General features: G+C 37.5%; 3 protein-coding genes and 1 pseudogene across 5 annotated transcripts; 1 reads left to right on the top strand and 3 right to left on the bottom strand.

Annotated features, from left to right (window-relative positions):
- Positions 1-3,424: 3,424 nt before the first annotated feature.
- On the bottom strand, positions 3,425-6,678 carry LOC114728553 (heme-binding-like protein At3g10130, chloroplastic). Its single transcript, XM_028915462.1, has 8 exons — positions 6,291-6,678; positions 6,109-6,195; positions 5,947-6,017; positions 5,408-5,509; positions 5,035-5,139; positions 4,397-4,532; positions 3,947-4,056; positions 3,425-3,790 (listed from the first exon to the last, which is right to left on the bottom strand). The coding sequence occupies exons 1-8, from the start codon at positions 6,508-6,510 to the stop codon at positions 3,716-3,718; spliced, it is 906 nt and encodes a 301-aa protein (XP_028771295.1). The 5' UTR covers positions 6,511-6,678; the 3' UTR covers positions 3,425-3,715.
- A 668-nt stretch (positions 6,679-7,346) lies between these two features.
- LOC114728554 (glucosamine 6-phosphate N-acetyltransferase-like) lies at positions 7,347-8,932 on the bottom strand. Of its 3 annotated transcripts, none has more exons than XM_028915463.1 (2): positions 8,728-8,932; positions 7,347-8,023 (listed from the first exon to the last, which is right to left on the bottom strand). In XM_028915463.1, exons 1-2 carry the CDS (start codon positions 8,758-8,760, stop codon positions 7,508-7,510), a joined length of 549 nt encoding a protein of 182 aa, XP_028771296.1. In that variant the 5' UTR covers positions 8,761-8,932; the 3' UTR covers positions 7,347-7,507. The 3 variants fall into 3 exon arrangements, with proteins under 3 accessions (XP_028771296.1, XP_028771299.1, XP_028771298.1); XM_028915466.1 differs by having other exon boundaries at positions 7,347-8,004; positions 8,720-8,929; XM_028915465.1 differs by having other exon boundaries at positions 7,347-8,004; positions 8,728-8,929.
- A 246-nt stretch (positions 8,933-9,178) lies between these two features.
- Positions 9,179-12,369, top strand: LOC114728555 (iron-sulfur assembly protein IscA-like 2, mitochondrial). The gene is made up of 4 exons (XM_028915467.1): positions 9,179-9,443; positions 11,170-11,300; positions 11,447-11,555; positions 12,313-12,369. The coding sequence occupies exons 1-4, from the start codon at positions 9,273-9,275 to the stop codon at positions 12,367-12,369; spliced, it is 468 nt and encodes a 155-aa protein (XP_028771300.1). The 5' UTR covers positions 9,179-9,272.
- A 961-nt stretch (positions 12,370-13,330) lies between these two features.
- On the bottom strand, positions 13,331-16,602 carry LOC114728556 (60S ribosomal protein L10a-like; annotated as a pseudogene).
- Between the last annotated feature and the right edge of the window lie 523 nt (positions 16,603-17,125).

Genomic DNA, 17,125 nt, shown 5'->3' with positions numbered 1-17,125 from the left:
GATAGTTCTAATCAATACACTTAATTAACAAGAATATTTTAGGAAAGACAACACCTATTTAAGACAAATAACTAACTCCATTTACTTTCTTAATTTCCTCAAATTAGTTAACTGGCTCTTATAATTAGGACCGGAGGTAGTATTAAGCAAAAAGTACCGATGGATCATGAGCGAGAGCGACATTAAATGGCTAAAGCCGCTCCTCTCATGATTAAGATAAAATACTAATGGAGAGGCCATGATCATGTTCGCCATTAATCTTAAGCTACAATGGTTTTCCAATTGCCAATTCACCATCACTGTTTCCTATCCCTATCTCTACGCAATAACCCCTTATATATTAATATACCTATAAAATTTATATATAAATAATACTATTTCTAGTCATTGATTTATGTAAGATCCACTTTGAATGTTATATCAAGGACCCGAGGTACTATAATCCATTCTAAATTCTGTATAAACCCATGAGCCCACTCTAGGGAAGGTTATAATTGAACAATTTGGACACCTCTAAAATATTTAGGGAAGGTTATATTTGTAACTTTGTTTGATTCAGAAGATATCCAAAAATTTATTACATTCTGTACACACAGTAGCCGTAATATTCCATTTCGTGATCAATAAAATCACATATCTGTCGGTTGGAAAAATTTACTACCTTTGTCAGCATTTAAAATAAGCAATGAAAAAAACCGGACCGGACCGGACCGGCCGGTTCAACCGGAAAACCGGTCGCCAGTCCGGTCTGGTTTGCATAAAAAACAGGAGGTGGTTTGAATTGGTGTTGAACCGGTCCAACCGGTAAAAACCGGTGTTAAACCGGGAAAAAACCGGTTGGGCGGTTCACACGGTTTGTTTTTTTTGGTTGCCCAGCCACAGAAATGACGTCGTTTTACTACCTTTTTTTTAAAAAAAACTCTCTTCCTCCCTTCCCAACCTGCCAGTCTCGACTCAACCCTCAGTCGGTCGGTCCTCCTCCAGCCCTCCCCCATTTGTGACTGAATCGCCGAGGTCTCTTCCACTGGCTCCCAGTCCCAAATTCTTGCCGTGAACCCAGCAAAATCGGATCCATAGCGTCACCTCATCACTGACATTGGCACTCCCTCCTCCGTGGCTCCATTCGCAGCTCTGCTTTGCCTTCGCCTTCGCAGCTCTGCTTCGACTTCGCCGTTCGCCGTTCGCAGCTCTGCTTCGAATTCGCCGTTCGCCTTTGCCTTCGCAGCTCTGCTTCGACTTCGCCGTTCGCCTTCGCCGTTCGCAGCTCTGCTTCGACTTCACTGTTCGCCTTTGCCTTCGCAGCTCTGCTTCGACTTTGTCGTTTGCCTTCGCCTTCTCCGTTCACCTTTGTAGCTCATGTAGCAAGTCACGAGTCTCCATAGTCCATGCTCTCCTCGCTGTCGTCCTGCTTCACCTTCGTTGTTCACGGACATCCTGCTTCACCTTCGATGCAGACATTGAGTTGTAGCCTTGTAGGTAAGCTCAATACCTTTTCTTTTCACCTTCGTTCAAGCATTGAGTTGTTTTAGCTGCTTCTGTCTGATAGCTACTGGTTAAAGCAATTTTTTGGGTCATTAGTAATGAACGACTCGTGAGATATGAGAAGGGAGGGGAGTGTCTTGATCCATAGCCGTGAGATTTGAGAATGGAGGAGAATATAAACATTTAAACTACTTTTGAGTTTTGACTTGATCCATCGCCGTGAGACTTGGGAAGGAAGGGGAGTGTTGTTTGACTTATTAGTATATTGATGAAGATATGTATTCTTAATATTCATTTTGTATAATTAAACATTTAAACTAATTTTTCTTATATTCCCTTCAGTGATTATTAGTTTATTACTTATGAATTTTGTTTCACTTAATTGTTATGAATTAAATTTTATTATTTTATTATGACCGGTCCGACCCCGGTCCGACCACGGTCCGACCAGTAACCCTTGACCTACTGTCTGGACTGGTTGAGTTTCCGGTCCGGTTTTTTGTTCCTTGAAAATAAGCGAACCTCTTTAAGTTTTAAATGAATTAAAAATTTCAAATATATAATCAAACTTTTTTTGGACCAGCAATATATAATTAAACTTATTACATATATCCTTCAAACATGCATACAAGTTTGTCACATGCATCGAGAGAGACTACAAATACCTATGTATTCAATTTAAAATTCTCTTGTTGATTACCCCAATGATTGTCGCAAAATCACGTGCGCGCGCAGGATATAACGGTAAAATCCGAGGTCACTGTTCTATGCCTCTCCATGTCTTGTTACCCTACACTGATATTATATGCTCGTTTGATTTTTACTATATGACCTAATTGTTAAGTTTATTTTAATCTTAAATATAAGACTTATTTATCATATTTATCAGTTTTTTTTAAATTGCACATATTGATACTCTTTCAACCATAATCAAATAGGATATAGAGGGAGGATATTAAGAAAAATGATTATGGTATTTTAGGAAAAATGTCATATTTTTTATAATTAACTATCTTACTTAACTTTATTAATTTAATTTAATTAATAAAATAAATCTTATATTAAAGACCGAAATAGTAATAAATTTTTTATTATGTCTTATTATCTTCATCATTTTCCTTTCTTCATATTTTTTTATTTTATTTTTCAACAATATACTCTCTCATAAAGTCAGATGAAAATCGAAAAACGTTTGAATTTTCATGTGCGAAATTTTCAACTACAGCGACAATCTATTGAACCTCTCCATATTCTCCCCCTTCTCATTTTCTTTTAACTGTGTAAATCATCCTTGGAAATCACCTCTTAATGAAAAGAAGAACCCAATATACAAGTCTTATGGAGTAAAATTGACAACTCCCTTGTTAGGTTTTCTTCAGAAAATTCTCATCCCCGGGCCTCTTGATTTATCTCAATAGTAATCATACACAAATTTTGGAAATTTTTTTTTTACCTTTTTGTATAATTGACTGGACTATGGCTAATAATTATCTTATTTACCTTTATTACAAGTATATTTTTTGAATTTTCAGATGTTAATTATTATCAGTGATTTGGTGACAAGTGCAGGCCATGCTCGAATTACTTTATTTTTGGATCTTCGCTGGCACGAGAGGGGGAAGCAATAGTGTTTAACACCACCCTTTAGAGAGACATTTTCAAGTTAATGTCAACATGCCTGAAAACAAATGGTGCAGTGGAAGGAGCTATCCCTCTCAAGAAAATTACCCGCGTTTAGTATCATGTAATGCCTCAAAACTATGCGTATTAAATTTTGATATATTATTTGAACTACAGAGCATGTGACCATATTACTGAAAATTAAATATATGTGTAAATGAATGAAACAAATAATCACAGTCAAGATATTGAACATTAAAAAACATTTTATTCTTATGCTACCTAGGTTTTAGATTGAGATAATAAAACACTGGCCCCAAAATAATTGAGATAGTAAAAGAATTATTATAATAAGCTCAATATATAGAAACTTTATTACAGCATTTCAGATTAAATGAAAATGTCAGAACGCTCCACCAAGTGACTGTAAAATTGTAATCTAACTATACAAATGACATGCATAACAATTAAGTACACAAGATCTTCTGGTATTGGAGTCTCTGATTCATGTGGTACTGGATCAGTTCTTTTTTACTATTTATGATAGGGCTGCTGAAAATTTAAGAGTACCTCCTGAATCCTGATCATAAATTTGGAGGACAGATCAGTTTTCCTATTCATCTTTCCGTTCCACCTCCAATGCAATCTCGTTGCGACGTTGAAAAGGAAGGGTGAATGGGGGATTATACTGTAATAAAAACAGAACAAATGGCATTACAAGAAGTTGGACAAAGAGGTCAGTCAATTGAGACTTTTTATCCTTAGTATCCTGGAAATTCAAAATCCCAAACATCGGGAAACATATTAATAAAACTGCATGCCAAGTAGCCCCTGTAGCTCTCACCTGTGCAACTTCTACTGAAGTGCCTTCTTTAATTTTAAATTCTCTGTCCCTTTTCAATGCTTCTCGTAGTTTCAATTCTCGTCGCTTGACTTCTTCATCATCCACGTAACCTGATTCAGAACATAAAAAAGGTAAAATATTTAAATGGGACTGAAAAACATTTAAATAGAAATGATTTCTTTTCCTTTTTTTCCCTCGTGCTCAGCACAACTAATGGCATGAGGCTGATTAGCTCGTTTTTAACTTCACAGGGCTACTATGAAAGAATGGAGTTTGGTGCATTTAAACATGCACGCATCCCCATAACTCTCATAATCTAAATTGTGGACTTTGTACTTTCAATAATACTGAAAATTTAAAGCGGTACAACTTTACTATCTAATATAACTGTAACCAAAGATGAAGAAGAAAAAAATTCCGCATTTAACTTCTTTTTAGGCAAGGGCTAACCTGAAAAGGCAACCACCGCAACTATTTTTCTGGGGACCTCTTTTATCGTCACAGAGGAATCTTTAGGCAACGGTAAGTTGCCACCATACTTTGACGGCATGACAAAAGACATGTTCCACTTTCCTTGATCTTCCACCTAAGATAATATCATTACTGAATCAGATCATTATTGGAAAAAAAAAATATCGAAGGAAATGCAGTATCCTATGCATGTTCTGAACTAACCACAAGAAAAACCATGATCCCCTTTTATACAATATAGCCACAATTAAATTGTTAAAAAAGCTCTCATTCAATTAAGCTTGAATTCTGTCAAGCTGATCATTGGGAGGTAAAAATAATCCATTTTGAGAATAAGTTAGATCCAATCATTTCACTACCACAACCAGAATAAGTTAGGATTACTTTCGTCCATGTTCAGTTGCGTTTCACAGACTTTATGCTATGTCTGCAGGGGTTTGTCAGTTTTGGATGTTAAGCTCCTTGTTATTATTTTCACTTTTATCTCCAAAGAGATATGGTGATATTTATTAAACAAAAGATCTCAAATTATTGATAGCCTCATTGGCATTGTATAAGACGTATAAAAGTAAAGATAAAGATGGCAATTGCACAAATTCCATGGAAAAGAATGGTACCCTTGTTGTCAACACAGGTGTTGTCATATCCATTTTAACCCCATCATTCTCATCCTTGCGTGTAAAAACAGGCGTTGTCATCTCCATTTTCTCCTTTTTTGTATTCTACAGTCAGAACAGCAACATAATTCCATTACTCATTTTGAAACAGGAAGGAAAAAGAACAATAAATATAATTTATACATCATTTACACGTGCAATAGTTTCACTTCCTAACAGTGAATGTGTATAAAGTTGGTTATTTGCAATGAAGAGAGCAAGGACTGTACGGGTGTAAGTGATGTGCGAGCACCATTACTCAGAAGAAAGAGGTGTAGTGACCAAAAGCAGCAAAGTAACGTAATTGGAGTTCAGTTCTGAAACTAAAAATAACCTTGCCAAAAAGATACTCGGCTAGGACATTAAAGGACCGGGAGGCACCATAGAAGTCAAAGCCGCTCTTCCCAGGCATCGTAGTCTCTGCTACAAAGTAAGGCTGCATGGATAAAATCACATTAAGGGGAGACATGCCCGACAGCCCAAGACAAGATTGTTCACCATAATAGCATATTACTCTTTTTTCTAAGCATATGGAGAGTTTTGTGCCCAGTGTGTGTGTGTACAAGTACTACAAGGAAGCTCATATAACTCCAAATCCTTTTCGTGCATCACGTAAGTTTCATTTCTTTTCTTTTTATTTCTCCCTCCCTCCCCCTTCTCCCTAGCCCCTTTCCTCTATCGTGCACCACCCTCCTTAAAATGTTGGGGGTACTGCGGAAGGAAAAATCAAATTCAATGAAGATTTACTTTAACCCACAGGCACGCCATGGGCAGCCAGTTTTCCACACTATATATAAGGTACTCGTTTTCTAGACAAAAAAATTTTCCTTAGCCAAGCTACTTCCAGTAAATACAGATGGAACCTAGATATACCTCAATTTCCCTGATCTCATACCGGTCCCGCGTACCCAGAACTTTGAACTTCACAGTCTCAAGCTCCGGAACTACAGAGAATCCAAAATAATTCGCACAACCGGAAAAGGAACAATTAGAACAACTTCATATTTGAGTATGAAAATCAATCATTTATAATACCTGCCATCAGAGCCTCTTCGAGAGTCCGACTTTCAAATCTTTTAGGAAAAATGTATTTAGCAGTCTCAGCGGCCGCGTCCGCTAGAACTGTGATGAATATCCGTAAAAATAATCAAGTGAATTAGATTGATAGCAAAGCAAAGATAGGAAAAGCTTATAAGGAAAAAAAATTGGACATTTACGTCTCTGAGACAAAGAAGTGGCTTGGGAAGCAAGAGCGAAAAGTAGAGAGTATCGCACTTCAAACGCAGACATGGTTCTTCGCTGCGTCGGAGCTGTGCTGATTCTGTTGCTGGACGCAGAAGTAGTGATAATCGATGAGGTTTTATCAGGTGTTCTTGGAAGAGGGGCGAAGACTAGCGATTGGGTTTCTGCAAGCAACAGAGGTTTGAAGAGAAGCATTTTTCCTTCCGAATTCGTTTACGACCTTCAGTGTTCAGGAGAGAATGGTAGCCTCGCCGTGAACGTACAGGTTATGGTTCTGGATTTTTTGAATTTCCGTCGCCGAGTGCAGAAATCGAGTGAATACGTCACATCAAGAGGTTATGATTTTTCCCGGGAGATGCGAATTCGAGAAAACCCCGCTGTTTTATTTGCACCTGTGCGCCCCACTTTTCTCCTGGGGCAATGCGTAACTCATTAGCATCAAGACTATAAAATTGCGTAGATTTTACGAGTTTATATAAAACTTACTCTGATTAAGTGATTATAAGGGGAAAAAGTTGTTCTGGTAAAAAAAAAAAGGGGGGGGGGGGAGTTGTTTATAAAATAAAATAACATCCGTATGCAGTCCCGAACCCCTTAGTCTAATTACAGGGGAACTCAATTGAATTTGAATGGAGTCTCCAAAGCTCAATTTTGGAAGTACAACCACTGCTAAACCTGGAAACTCTCCAGCAGGTGTCAAGGTATGAAGACATGTTCATATACTTTTTTATAATTTATGATAAAGTTACAAGAAACCAAGGCTTGTGATCAGCAAATGGTTTGGCTTAACTTTATAACTTAATTTGAATCATCGTATAAATTTAGTGAGAGTAAAGAGCTTCTCAGTGCCTCCAGTGAACATGTTTATAAGAGGAGAGAAAAATAATCAAGCAATTTTGGGATGGGCCTATGATTTGACTTTTGTAGTTATGGTGTGACCTTGAATAGGCCGAGTGCCTTATTTTATAGAGAATGCATCCCTTCGATTGTGATTAGTGATCTGTGTAGAAGATAACAAAATGAAGAGCAGATTTCCTGAACCCGTATTCCGTGCTCATAACACAAAGCCTAAGACAACATCTCTGGTCAGACAATAAAAACTCGAAAACGAACAACGATTTATGTCAATACCCTTTTATAAGAACATTCGACTACAACAAAATAACGAGGGCAATTGGTAAAACACCGTCCCTCAAACGAAATACATGGCCATCTGAACAGAATTCTGCTTGAAGCCACACTTCTCATAGAACACTTTGTTCTCAAGGCTGCAATCAAGTATCACCTTATAGCACCCCATTGAACGAGCATGATCTGTAAGGAACTGGATTACTTTCCTTCCCAATTGGTTTCCCCGGGCACTGGAATCAACAACTACATCTTCAATGTGTCCAACTTTGCCACAATTTCTTAGAAATTTCTTTTCGATGAACACACTCCCTGTAGCAATAATCTTCCCACAAAGTTCATCTTCTATGACACAAATAACATGATCATCTCCAAGAGAACTGAGCTCGTGAAATCGATCCTGAAATTCCTTGTCAGAAACAGAATCACAGACACTAAGTTGTTGTAGTAACTCTAGGAAACCTTTTCCGTTGTCTGAGACTTCTAATTTTCTGGCTCTTAACTTCTGCTCCAGGCCAGCTGATTCACTGTTCTGCATCTTCTTCAGCGCAACTTTTGTTCCTGTGGAAGTTACCTTGGACTTAAAAAAAGTTCTCACATAAGTCCAGACAAAACTTTCTTTACATAATTATTTTTAATTACATCGCTTCTGAAAAACAAATCCAGACACGATGCATACCATTAATTCAAACCAACCATTGGATATCATAAGAGCATTTTTCAATCATCCTCAGAAAGCCAGAAAGAATAAACTAAATTTATTAATAAGATCAGTAATGCACATGAGTGCCATAGAGTTCATTTCTCTAACCTAAATTATACCCTTAAATCGGGGGCACAAAAAGAAAAAACCTCAATTAATTTCTACAGTCAATAATCTACAGTACAGAAGTAGTTATTTTGACTGCCCTTATAAAACCTACGGGTAAAGCGTAGCTCTCAATGATATTAGCACATTGTCGTCCAAAATAATTTCTTCCCAAATGGCAACACACACAAACACTGTACATCATTGAAGAGAGATTTCTCAACAGATGCACATAAGTCTATCTAACTCCCTCAAGCATTGGTGTAGCAGCTAGCTCAGAAGAATAAAATATGATCAATATCATCAGCATCACAGCTAAATCGCACCAATCAGTAATTTTCCCCATAACAGCTACATTGTACTAGCACCTAGTAATAACAGCTTTAACCTTCAACGAATCCTAGTCCATTACTCAATACCTAAATTCTACCCGCATATTAAGGACAACGATTTGAAAGTTTTCTTCACCTTCTTACCTTCTTCTGAGCACAAAATGATAGTACAATCATCAAATTAATGATTCGAGAACAGATGCAGCCCCTCAATGCCACCGGTTTTACTCGCGATTGAAATTGGGTTAGCGAGAGGCGCAGTTTGGGGGCGAGAAAAGAGTTCGAGTGAGATGCTATGAGCCCTTGGGCTTTGTGGGAATCGAAACCTCGCCTTCTAGACTCAGCATCTGATGAGGAGCCGTGACCTGTGAGAATGTGTTGAAGATTGAAAACGACGACGTTGATATATATATATATATATATATTTAGGTGAATGTTGATATTTTAATTTTGATACAGCATTTATGGCCTTCAATTCATGGACGGTTCAGATTTTGCCTCGTACATAGGGACGCGCTGTTCTGCAATATTTCCTTTTTTCCCATCAGGAAAGGTCTTGCAACGCATCGTTTCGTTCCGACCACGGTCCACTGCCGCGGATCCTCTGTAGGCCGTAGGGATCAAGTAGAAGCTTATACAATCTGACAACGAATTGTTCGTTGGAGGAGGAAGGGGAGACGGAGATAGCCATGTCAGGATCGCTAATTCGACGCTTCACGCCATTTTTTACTGCTCGAATTCGACAGAACCAGAGGCTTCTGAGCTCGTCTTCTGCTGCTGTTCTTCACCATGCCTCTCCCTCGTCTCCGTCTTCGTCGTTTTCTCGTGAGCCAGTTCAAATGACTGAAAATTGTATACAAGTATGTCTTGCTCTATCAACAAGAATACATGCTACTGCTCTGCCACTTTATATTTGTTTTTGCTTGATAACTTCACAACTTTTGATTAATTAGAGTTACGGTTTAATATGCTTTTTTTTTCCCCCGGTATCATGAAGATGGGAATCTGATTGAATTTATTTGTTAAAGGGATTAATCATTTCCGTGTGTCTGCCCTTGGGCAAATTCAAGTACAGAAATTTGCTTACTGTAAAATAGGATATAAGTTTATGCTTCTACCATTCGAATATTGACGATATCCCCTCTTTTCCTTATTATATAAACAACGGAAAAAGGATTACTTCTCCAGGACAAAGATGTTAAAATCATCTTAGGATTAGTTTCGGGGTTTGACAGGAGCCCATCAAAGAAAACAAAATTGGATCCAAGTATGAAAGAAACCAATACTAGAGAGAACTTAGGATCTCTTATTCGTGAAAGAGATAGAAACTCCAATAACCAAGACTATTTCCTTCCTCAACACCCCTTTTTCAGTACCCTTCCCCCATTTGTATCCTGCCTTAGCTCTTGTAAGTTGATGCTACCCAATTCCAAGGCACAAAATATTTAACTGTGCAACAACTTGCTCTGACATGGCTAAATTCCTCCTTGCCTTCCCATGTGATATTCCTCCAATGGTGTAAGTCTTTGTACCTTTGCAGTTGTATCATGTTGTATTGGCTTGGCTTGGCGAGGGGCAAGGGTGGGGGTGTAGAGCATGGCAAGTTGAGTCCCGGGGAAAATCTTCTGTTAAAAGTGTAGATCAAAGTTCCTTCTGTTATGATGGATTGTTTAGTAAGGCTTAGGAGGTTAAGAGCGGAAAAGTTGTAGTGAAAGAAAGCAATTCCAGATAGAAACATAACCAGTTTTACAAAATGTCATATTCACCAGGTCTTCTCTGCAATTTTATGATTCTTGTGTCAGTTGGTTATTTCATAGTGTGATTGGAAAGGGATGTCAATCCCCTGCTTTGTTATTTGTTTGGTAACTTTGGTTACACAATTTATCTTCTTCCTTTTTTTTTTTTTTTGGGTACAAGGTTACGCAATTTATCTTGATTTTGTTCATAAGAAGTAAGAATTTAAAGTTCATCCATCAAAGTGCTTAAGATCAAACATCAAGTGAAAAAGTTCTAAGCTGTTATTTGTCTCCAACACCATTTACTGCTTTGGAGAAACACAAACATAATCATGTTAATCACTGTTACCGTGTTAGTGAGATGTAATTCGGAGGCTACTTCCTAACCATATTAGTCATTTCTCCTTACGTCATTAGCAAGTGCCCTCAACTCATTAAATTTCTTTCCTGATAAACCACCAAATTTATTGCTGGGGGCTTTAATAAGAACATGCTGTTCTGTTTACAGATGCACGTGAAGTTTCTTAAACATGGCCGATTCAACTTGAAAACTTAGTCTGTTTTTAATAAAAAGGAGGAAGCTGAAGTACTCCTAAGTCTCCAGTTGAAAGGGTTGCTGCAGGATTCATTGTCTGTGAAAACCTTGTTAAAAGATGATAAATATGATCTAAATTTTACGGTATTTTTTTTTTTTAATGCCCGTTATGGTACTGAAGTGTTGTTGTATAATGTTTAATTTGTTTGATGGACATTCTCTCCTTGCTCGTGATTTTATCGAATGCAAGTGAGATGTATGTAATTACAAGTTCGATTACCAACCTATTTTTGTAATTTATTAATTGATTAACAGAGAATGAAAGAATTAGTAGCCAATGAATCATCAGCAGATGAGAAAATGCTTCGTTTGAGTGTGGAAACTGGTGGGTGTTCTGGATTCCAATATGTGTTCAATCTAGATGACAGAATAAATTCAGATGACAGGTATCTTCTTTCCCCTGTGAAAATTCGTACATGTGCTTGTTAGTCTATATTTGTTATTGTGAAAATACAGATGATGATTTGTAATCTTCTCGGTTGTATATAAATATGCTAATCACTTGTCTCTTGCAACGTTTTTATGCTGGCAGAGTTTTTGAGAGAGAAGGTATTAAATTAGTTGTTGATAATGTTTCCTATGACTTTGTAAAAGGAGCAACCGTTGACTATGTTGAAGAGCTAATACGTTCAGCTTTTGTAGTAAGTTAAACAAACTTTTGAGCTATGAACATCATGTTTATTTAAAGTCATCTTCATATTCGTTCGGTTGCAAACCTGTTTCGTAAATTTAACATGGTGTTTTATTGTATCATACTCCCCGGTTCTTAATGTAAGACTTATTTCACATGTTTATCAATTTTTTTTCTAAATTAACTCTATTGATATTCCTTCAACAATAACCAAATAGGAAAAGGAGTGAGGGAATGAAGGGAGAATATTAAGATGTTTTAGAAAAAATATCATATTAACTGATTTAACTAACATCTTAATGTACTCAAATTAAGTAATTAGGTTTTACATCAAAGATCAAAGGAGTTGGTTAGTAGTTGTTGTTGCTGTTATGATATTTTACCTGTACTTCTTATCAATGATGCGAAATTATTTAGATTAGAGACAATTAGGATTATGGCCATATTCGGGTTGAAGATATTAGAATGTTGGTTGTAGAAATTTTTCTAAATAAAGTTGATTTATCTTTTAATAGTTTAGCTATGCCATGCCATGCACTTCAGTTTAATGTAGCTAGTCCGCTTGTTAAGCATCTTGTACGGCACAATTATCCATAATCAGATGTGTTCTTGTAATTTAAATACATAATCTGTAAAAACTACTTTTGAGTGATTCCACAATCATGTTTTGTCTTCAATCTCACTAGGGCATGCCTAATATAAGTTTCAAAACTTGCTTATGATGTATAATCCATGATGAGTTATGGCTAGTTTTTGGTAACTTGCAGGTGACGGAAAACCCAAGTGCAGTTGGTGGTGTAGTTGCAAGAGTTCATTCATGGTAAAACTTTAGTTACTTGCGAGTCCCTCCTGACTCCTCCCGCTGCTCATATGTTTTGATGATATCGGTCCTAGTATACTGTTTATTAAGTCCCCTGAGACGCATTTTGTATCTCCCTAGGGGAAACAATAACACGTTTATTTAGTCTGATTTATTGAATGTATGATGCGGATATGCCAAAAATAAGATCAAGCTGGCAAGTAAGATATAGGCTGCATCAAGTTGGTAATGGATGTGTGGAATGCAAGGTAATGCTGACGCTTTAAGGAGCGTGTCCGTGTACACTATATGACGTAGCACTGGACAGCATCCTGCATAATGTTTTGTCATATCCTTTCATTTTTATGAGACGCACATTTGAAAATCACGACTGATGGTGGAAAGAAAGGAAATAAAAGGAATAATTTCTCGAACAGCTTGATTTCTAAGCGTGCATCTATCTATTTTTCTTTTTCTCGTTTTGATGACTAGAGAAGCACAAGCTAGCACTTAGCATCTTGATTGAGGTCTTTCAAAAGTGCTATGACAAATAACCATTACTCCCTCTCTTCCCGCGCATACTAAGAAAATTAATCTTTTGTTCATAAAAATCCACTTAAATACTCATTTCTCTCTTATTTTCTCTGTCATAAGCTATTGATTATTCCCACTCCCCCACACAATTATTTTTAAAGATATTTTTGGAAAAATATTAGCAACAAAATAAATTTTACAAAATACTTTATAAATAAGAATGTCAAAACCTTCGAAATTATTGTGAGACGATCCGTGCCCAGTTGAAACAGTAATATGTAAGCAAACTAAATTTCAGAACACCATTTAGGTACCAAATAAGGAAACGAACGGATAAAATTTTCTCAGTCGCCAATCACAGCAAATTTAACAAAACCGTCAACAAAAACAAAATTGATATGAAGAATTAGTTATGAATAAGCTTAGAGCTGCACATCACAGCTTCGCCACCCTGCAGCTGGGAATGGAAGTAATGGGATCTAAAATACTCGGATTGCACTCCCCATAGTACTTTTAAGGTACAAGCACCTCACCTGTTTTCCATGCAAACAAAAAGGGCACAAAGGTTAGTTTTAGCCAAGAATAATCATGGAACAGTAGCAAACCTTACAGTTAGAATTTATCATTGCATGCCATGGTTTCATTCAAACTGACTAGTTTTCAACACATGCACAGTACGTTTCAAAACTAACAATTGAGAAATCTACCAAAGGGCTGGGTCGGAGGATAGGTTGTTGGGAGTGATGGGGTAAAAATCTTAATTCTTCATCCAATATTTAAAATAAAAGTGGAAGAGCGTCCGCTCATCCTAACCCACCCATAATGCAAATTCCAAACTCTCGACATTAGGGTTTGGGATGGGATTTCACCCTAATCCACTCCAGCGCTTTTAAGATTTCCTAACCTGCAAACCAAGGAACAAAAAAACCGGACCGGGAACTAAACCGGTCCAGGCAGTGGGTCAAGGGTTATTGGTCGGACCGGGGTCGGACGGGGTTGGACCGGTCATATTAAATAATAAAATTTAATTGACAACATTAGATAGAACAAAATCCACAAATAATAATCACTGAGAAAAATATAAGAAGCTAACGAAGTAGTTTAAATGTTTAATTATACCAAATGAACATTAATAAAATACATATCTTAAAAATTAAATTTTTATCTTTTATAATTTTATCATAATATCAAATAAAATTTTCTTGAATTAATTCAATTCATACTTTTTTCTGGTACAATTCAATTCAAACTTAATAGTTATACAACACTTTACCAACACTTGAAAGCAAATGGAAATTGTAGTTAATCACCAAATATGCAATTCAGGCAATTGCACGAGTTTTACCATGGAAACAAGACAGCAGATGTTCACCCACAAGCTGAACATTCACTAGTTTTTATCTTTTATAATTTTATCATAATATACCTCAACGCACAGACCAAAGGTAGCTTCTGTGAACGAAGGCGAAGCAGAACATCCTTGAAGCATAACGCCAGTGAGCTGCGACTTGCGATCTGAGCTGCGACTTGCGATCTGAGCTGCGACAGGGGAAGCACGTGCTAGTGAACGGCAAAGGCGAAGCAAGAGATCTGTCGGTGAATGGCAACTAGGAGGTCCGCCGTCAGTGAAGGTATGGATTCCGGTGGAGGGAAAGGTTGGAATCTGGGAGAAGGAGCAAGGCGATTCTGCAATTTGGGGGGAGGAGATTTTCAGATTTAGGAGATGAGAAGATCGAAGGCGAAGTTGGTAGCTAGATGAGAGTGAGGGCCGAAGGAGATTTTCATTGAGAGTTTTTTTTTTTTAACAAAACGACGGGTTCAACTTCAGTCAAAAAAAAGTGAACCGGGTACCGGTGATTACCGGTTCAGCACCGGTTTTGACTGGTTGAACCGGTTTTCCACCGGTTCAACTGTGGGCCGGTTTTTTAGGTGAACCAGACCGGACTGGTGACCGGTTCACCGGTTTTCCGGGTTGAACCGGCCGGTCCGGTCCGGTTTTTTTTTTCCTTGCTGCAAACAGGAGGGAGTGGTTACTGTGTTTTTTCATTAAAGTATTTTATCAACAGCGAGGGTTGCCTCCCTGTAACCACTTCAAAACTCCCAATCCGGGCATCCGGCCCTCAATTAGACCTCTGAAATCTTGACAAACCCCATCAGGCTGAACCAGCAGTTGCCTAGATAGTTGTCAAAGCAGGATTCAGCAGAGAAAACCAGTGAGTTAGCATAGACCAACACCCATTTACATATATATAATTTTATTTGGAGCAGAAAAAGAACATATTCACTAATTTCCCTTTGGTAAGTAACAAACAAAAACAAGCTCACATTAATACACAAGCACTGAATTTGTGGCTTCTTTCCATCTAGCAAAGTTAACCATGAATTCTATGGATTTATGTGTAGTGGACCCAACTTATGATAATCCCATATTCAGACATGGAGTCCAAGGTCTCTCAACTTACATTTTGCCAATTCTTCTTCAATAAGGAAACCAGGAAATTGACACTAAGTTGTACGTTCTGGAAGATCTGCTTCTCCTCCATTGTGCAGTTTCCAACAGCAACACCCATACAAAGAACTTTCTTAAGTTGAAACTTCACCATTGCTTTGTTTCATTAACTTTGACTCCAAGGATTCTTGATGAGTCACCAGTGTTGGAAACTTACCTGCATTCACAAATAATATATATAGAGATCCAAATTCCTCAAGAATGAAGTTTAAATTTCCCACTGTCACAGCCAGTGATAACCTGACGGTAGTAACAATAGTTTCATTACAGGACGACCAGCATTCATTGACTCACAAATAAAATTAAGACAATTAGAACATAATAAGCGACAGAAATTTCTCAGGTTTGATTAACTGACTGAAGAAAAAAGGGAGGCCAATAAGACTTGAAGAATCCCTAATGTTGCCAATAAGCAATTATAACCATTCCTCTTGCAAAAATACTGCTGGTTCTGGATAAAGGGAATGCTCAACAAGAAATTTTTCACATGCGTCTCATCAGAAGACAATAGACAATACCTAACTTTTTTTAAAATTCCCATTAAAACTGTGTCAAAAACTTCTATGTCATGCTCCTAGGAGGCGACAGCTCATTTTCAATCACGTACAGAAGCAGACTTGAGACAGAGTAGAACAAAACACGAGACATTTTAAGTATTCAAGAGAGGTATTTAAGACATAGAAAATGAAACTACTTGCCAGCCTTATTTAGCCGGGGCCCAAAAGACGGGGATTTGCTTGATGACGGCCTCAGATGCTAAAAATGCATGGTACTTCTTGGCAGCTTCTTAACAAGCTTCTTGTTTTATTAAGTTTTTTCAGCCCTTCCACATCATGCAGTCCAGTCCTATTTTCCCGCCTGAGGTAAATATCATAAAAGAGACCTCATAAATAACAGAACTGAGAATATCTCCAATATATATCATCCAAAGTAAACATATTACATAGTGAAATGGCAAGAGTCAGGTGTTATGGATGCCCAATAAAAGTTGGGGGAAAATGATGGAACAAGTTGCTGACCTCTTCCACATGCTGAGCATCTCCAAGCATGCAAATCTTCATCTTAGGGAGGAGGATATGAGGGAGCTTAACTGAGCCACTGAAACGCTTGTCTTTCTGAGGGTCATAGTTCTTCAATCCAATCTGCAGCTCAATAGTCTCAGTGAAATTACGATTTTTCTCCTTTGAATTGGCAACAACCTGGGATATGGCCTCTCTGAGTCATCATCTGCAGCTTACTGACAGTAAGAAATAACAATAAATCCGTAAATTTGCAGTCATACCACTAACAATCAGAATTCTTGAAGCACACTTCTTATATGTGATCTCCATACATTAGCTAGAAAAATCAGAATTGTATTGATGTAAGTCCAGGTAAAACAATGGCTATTAAATCATCAAAAGGATCCAAAATGGCAAAAAGTCGAGGAGGATAATGTGAAAAAGAAAAACAAAACGAAACAAAAGGACTGAAATTGATGCACGTTCAACGAAAAATCACTTTGCAATGACAGAACAAAGATAAAGGGAAATGGGAGAGGATTGCACAAGAAAAAGACTACAACTAAGGTAATTCACGTTTCAGTTCAGAGCAAAACACTCTTCAAAAGGCCAAACTTCAGCAATTGATGATCCTTATTGTACTTTCAACGAAAAAGATGAAACTCTCCGGTGGAACATCGCATGCCTATAAAAAAAAAAATGACAATAAGCTTATAGAATAGATAAATCATAGCTGG

This window comes from Neltuma alba, unplaced genomic scaffold (genome assembly GCF_004799145.2).
Source record: "Neltuma alba isolate B1F8T4 unplaced genomic scaffold, ASM479914v2 tig00012551_pilon, whole genome shotgun sequence".
NCBI lineage: Eukaryota > Viridiplantae > Streptophyta > Magnoliopsida > Fabales > Fabaceae > Neltuma > Neltuma alba.
The sequence above is the reverse complement of the archived record's forward strand: the minus strand, read 5'-3'. Positions and strand labels throughout refer to the sequence as shown.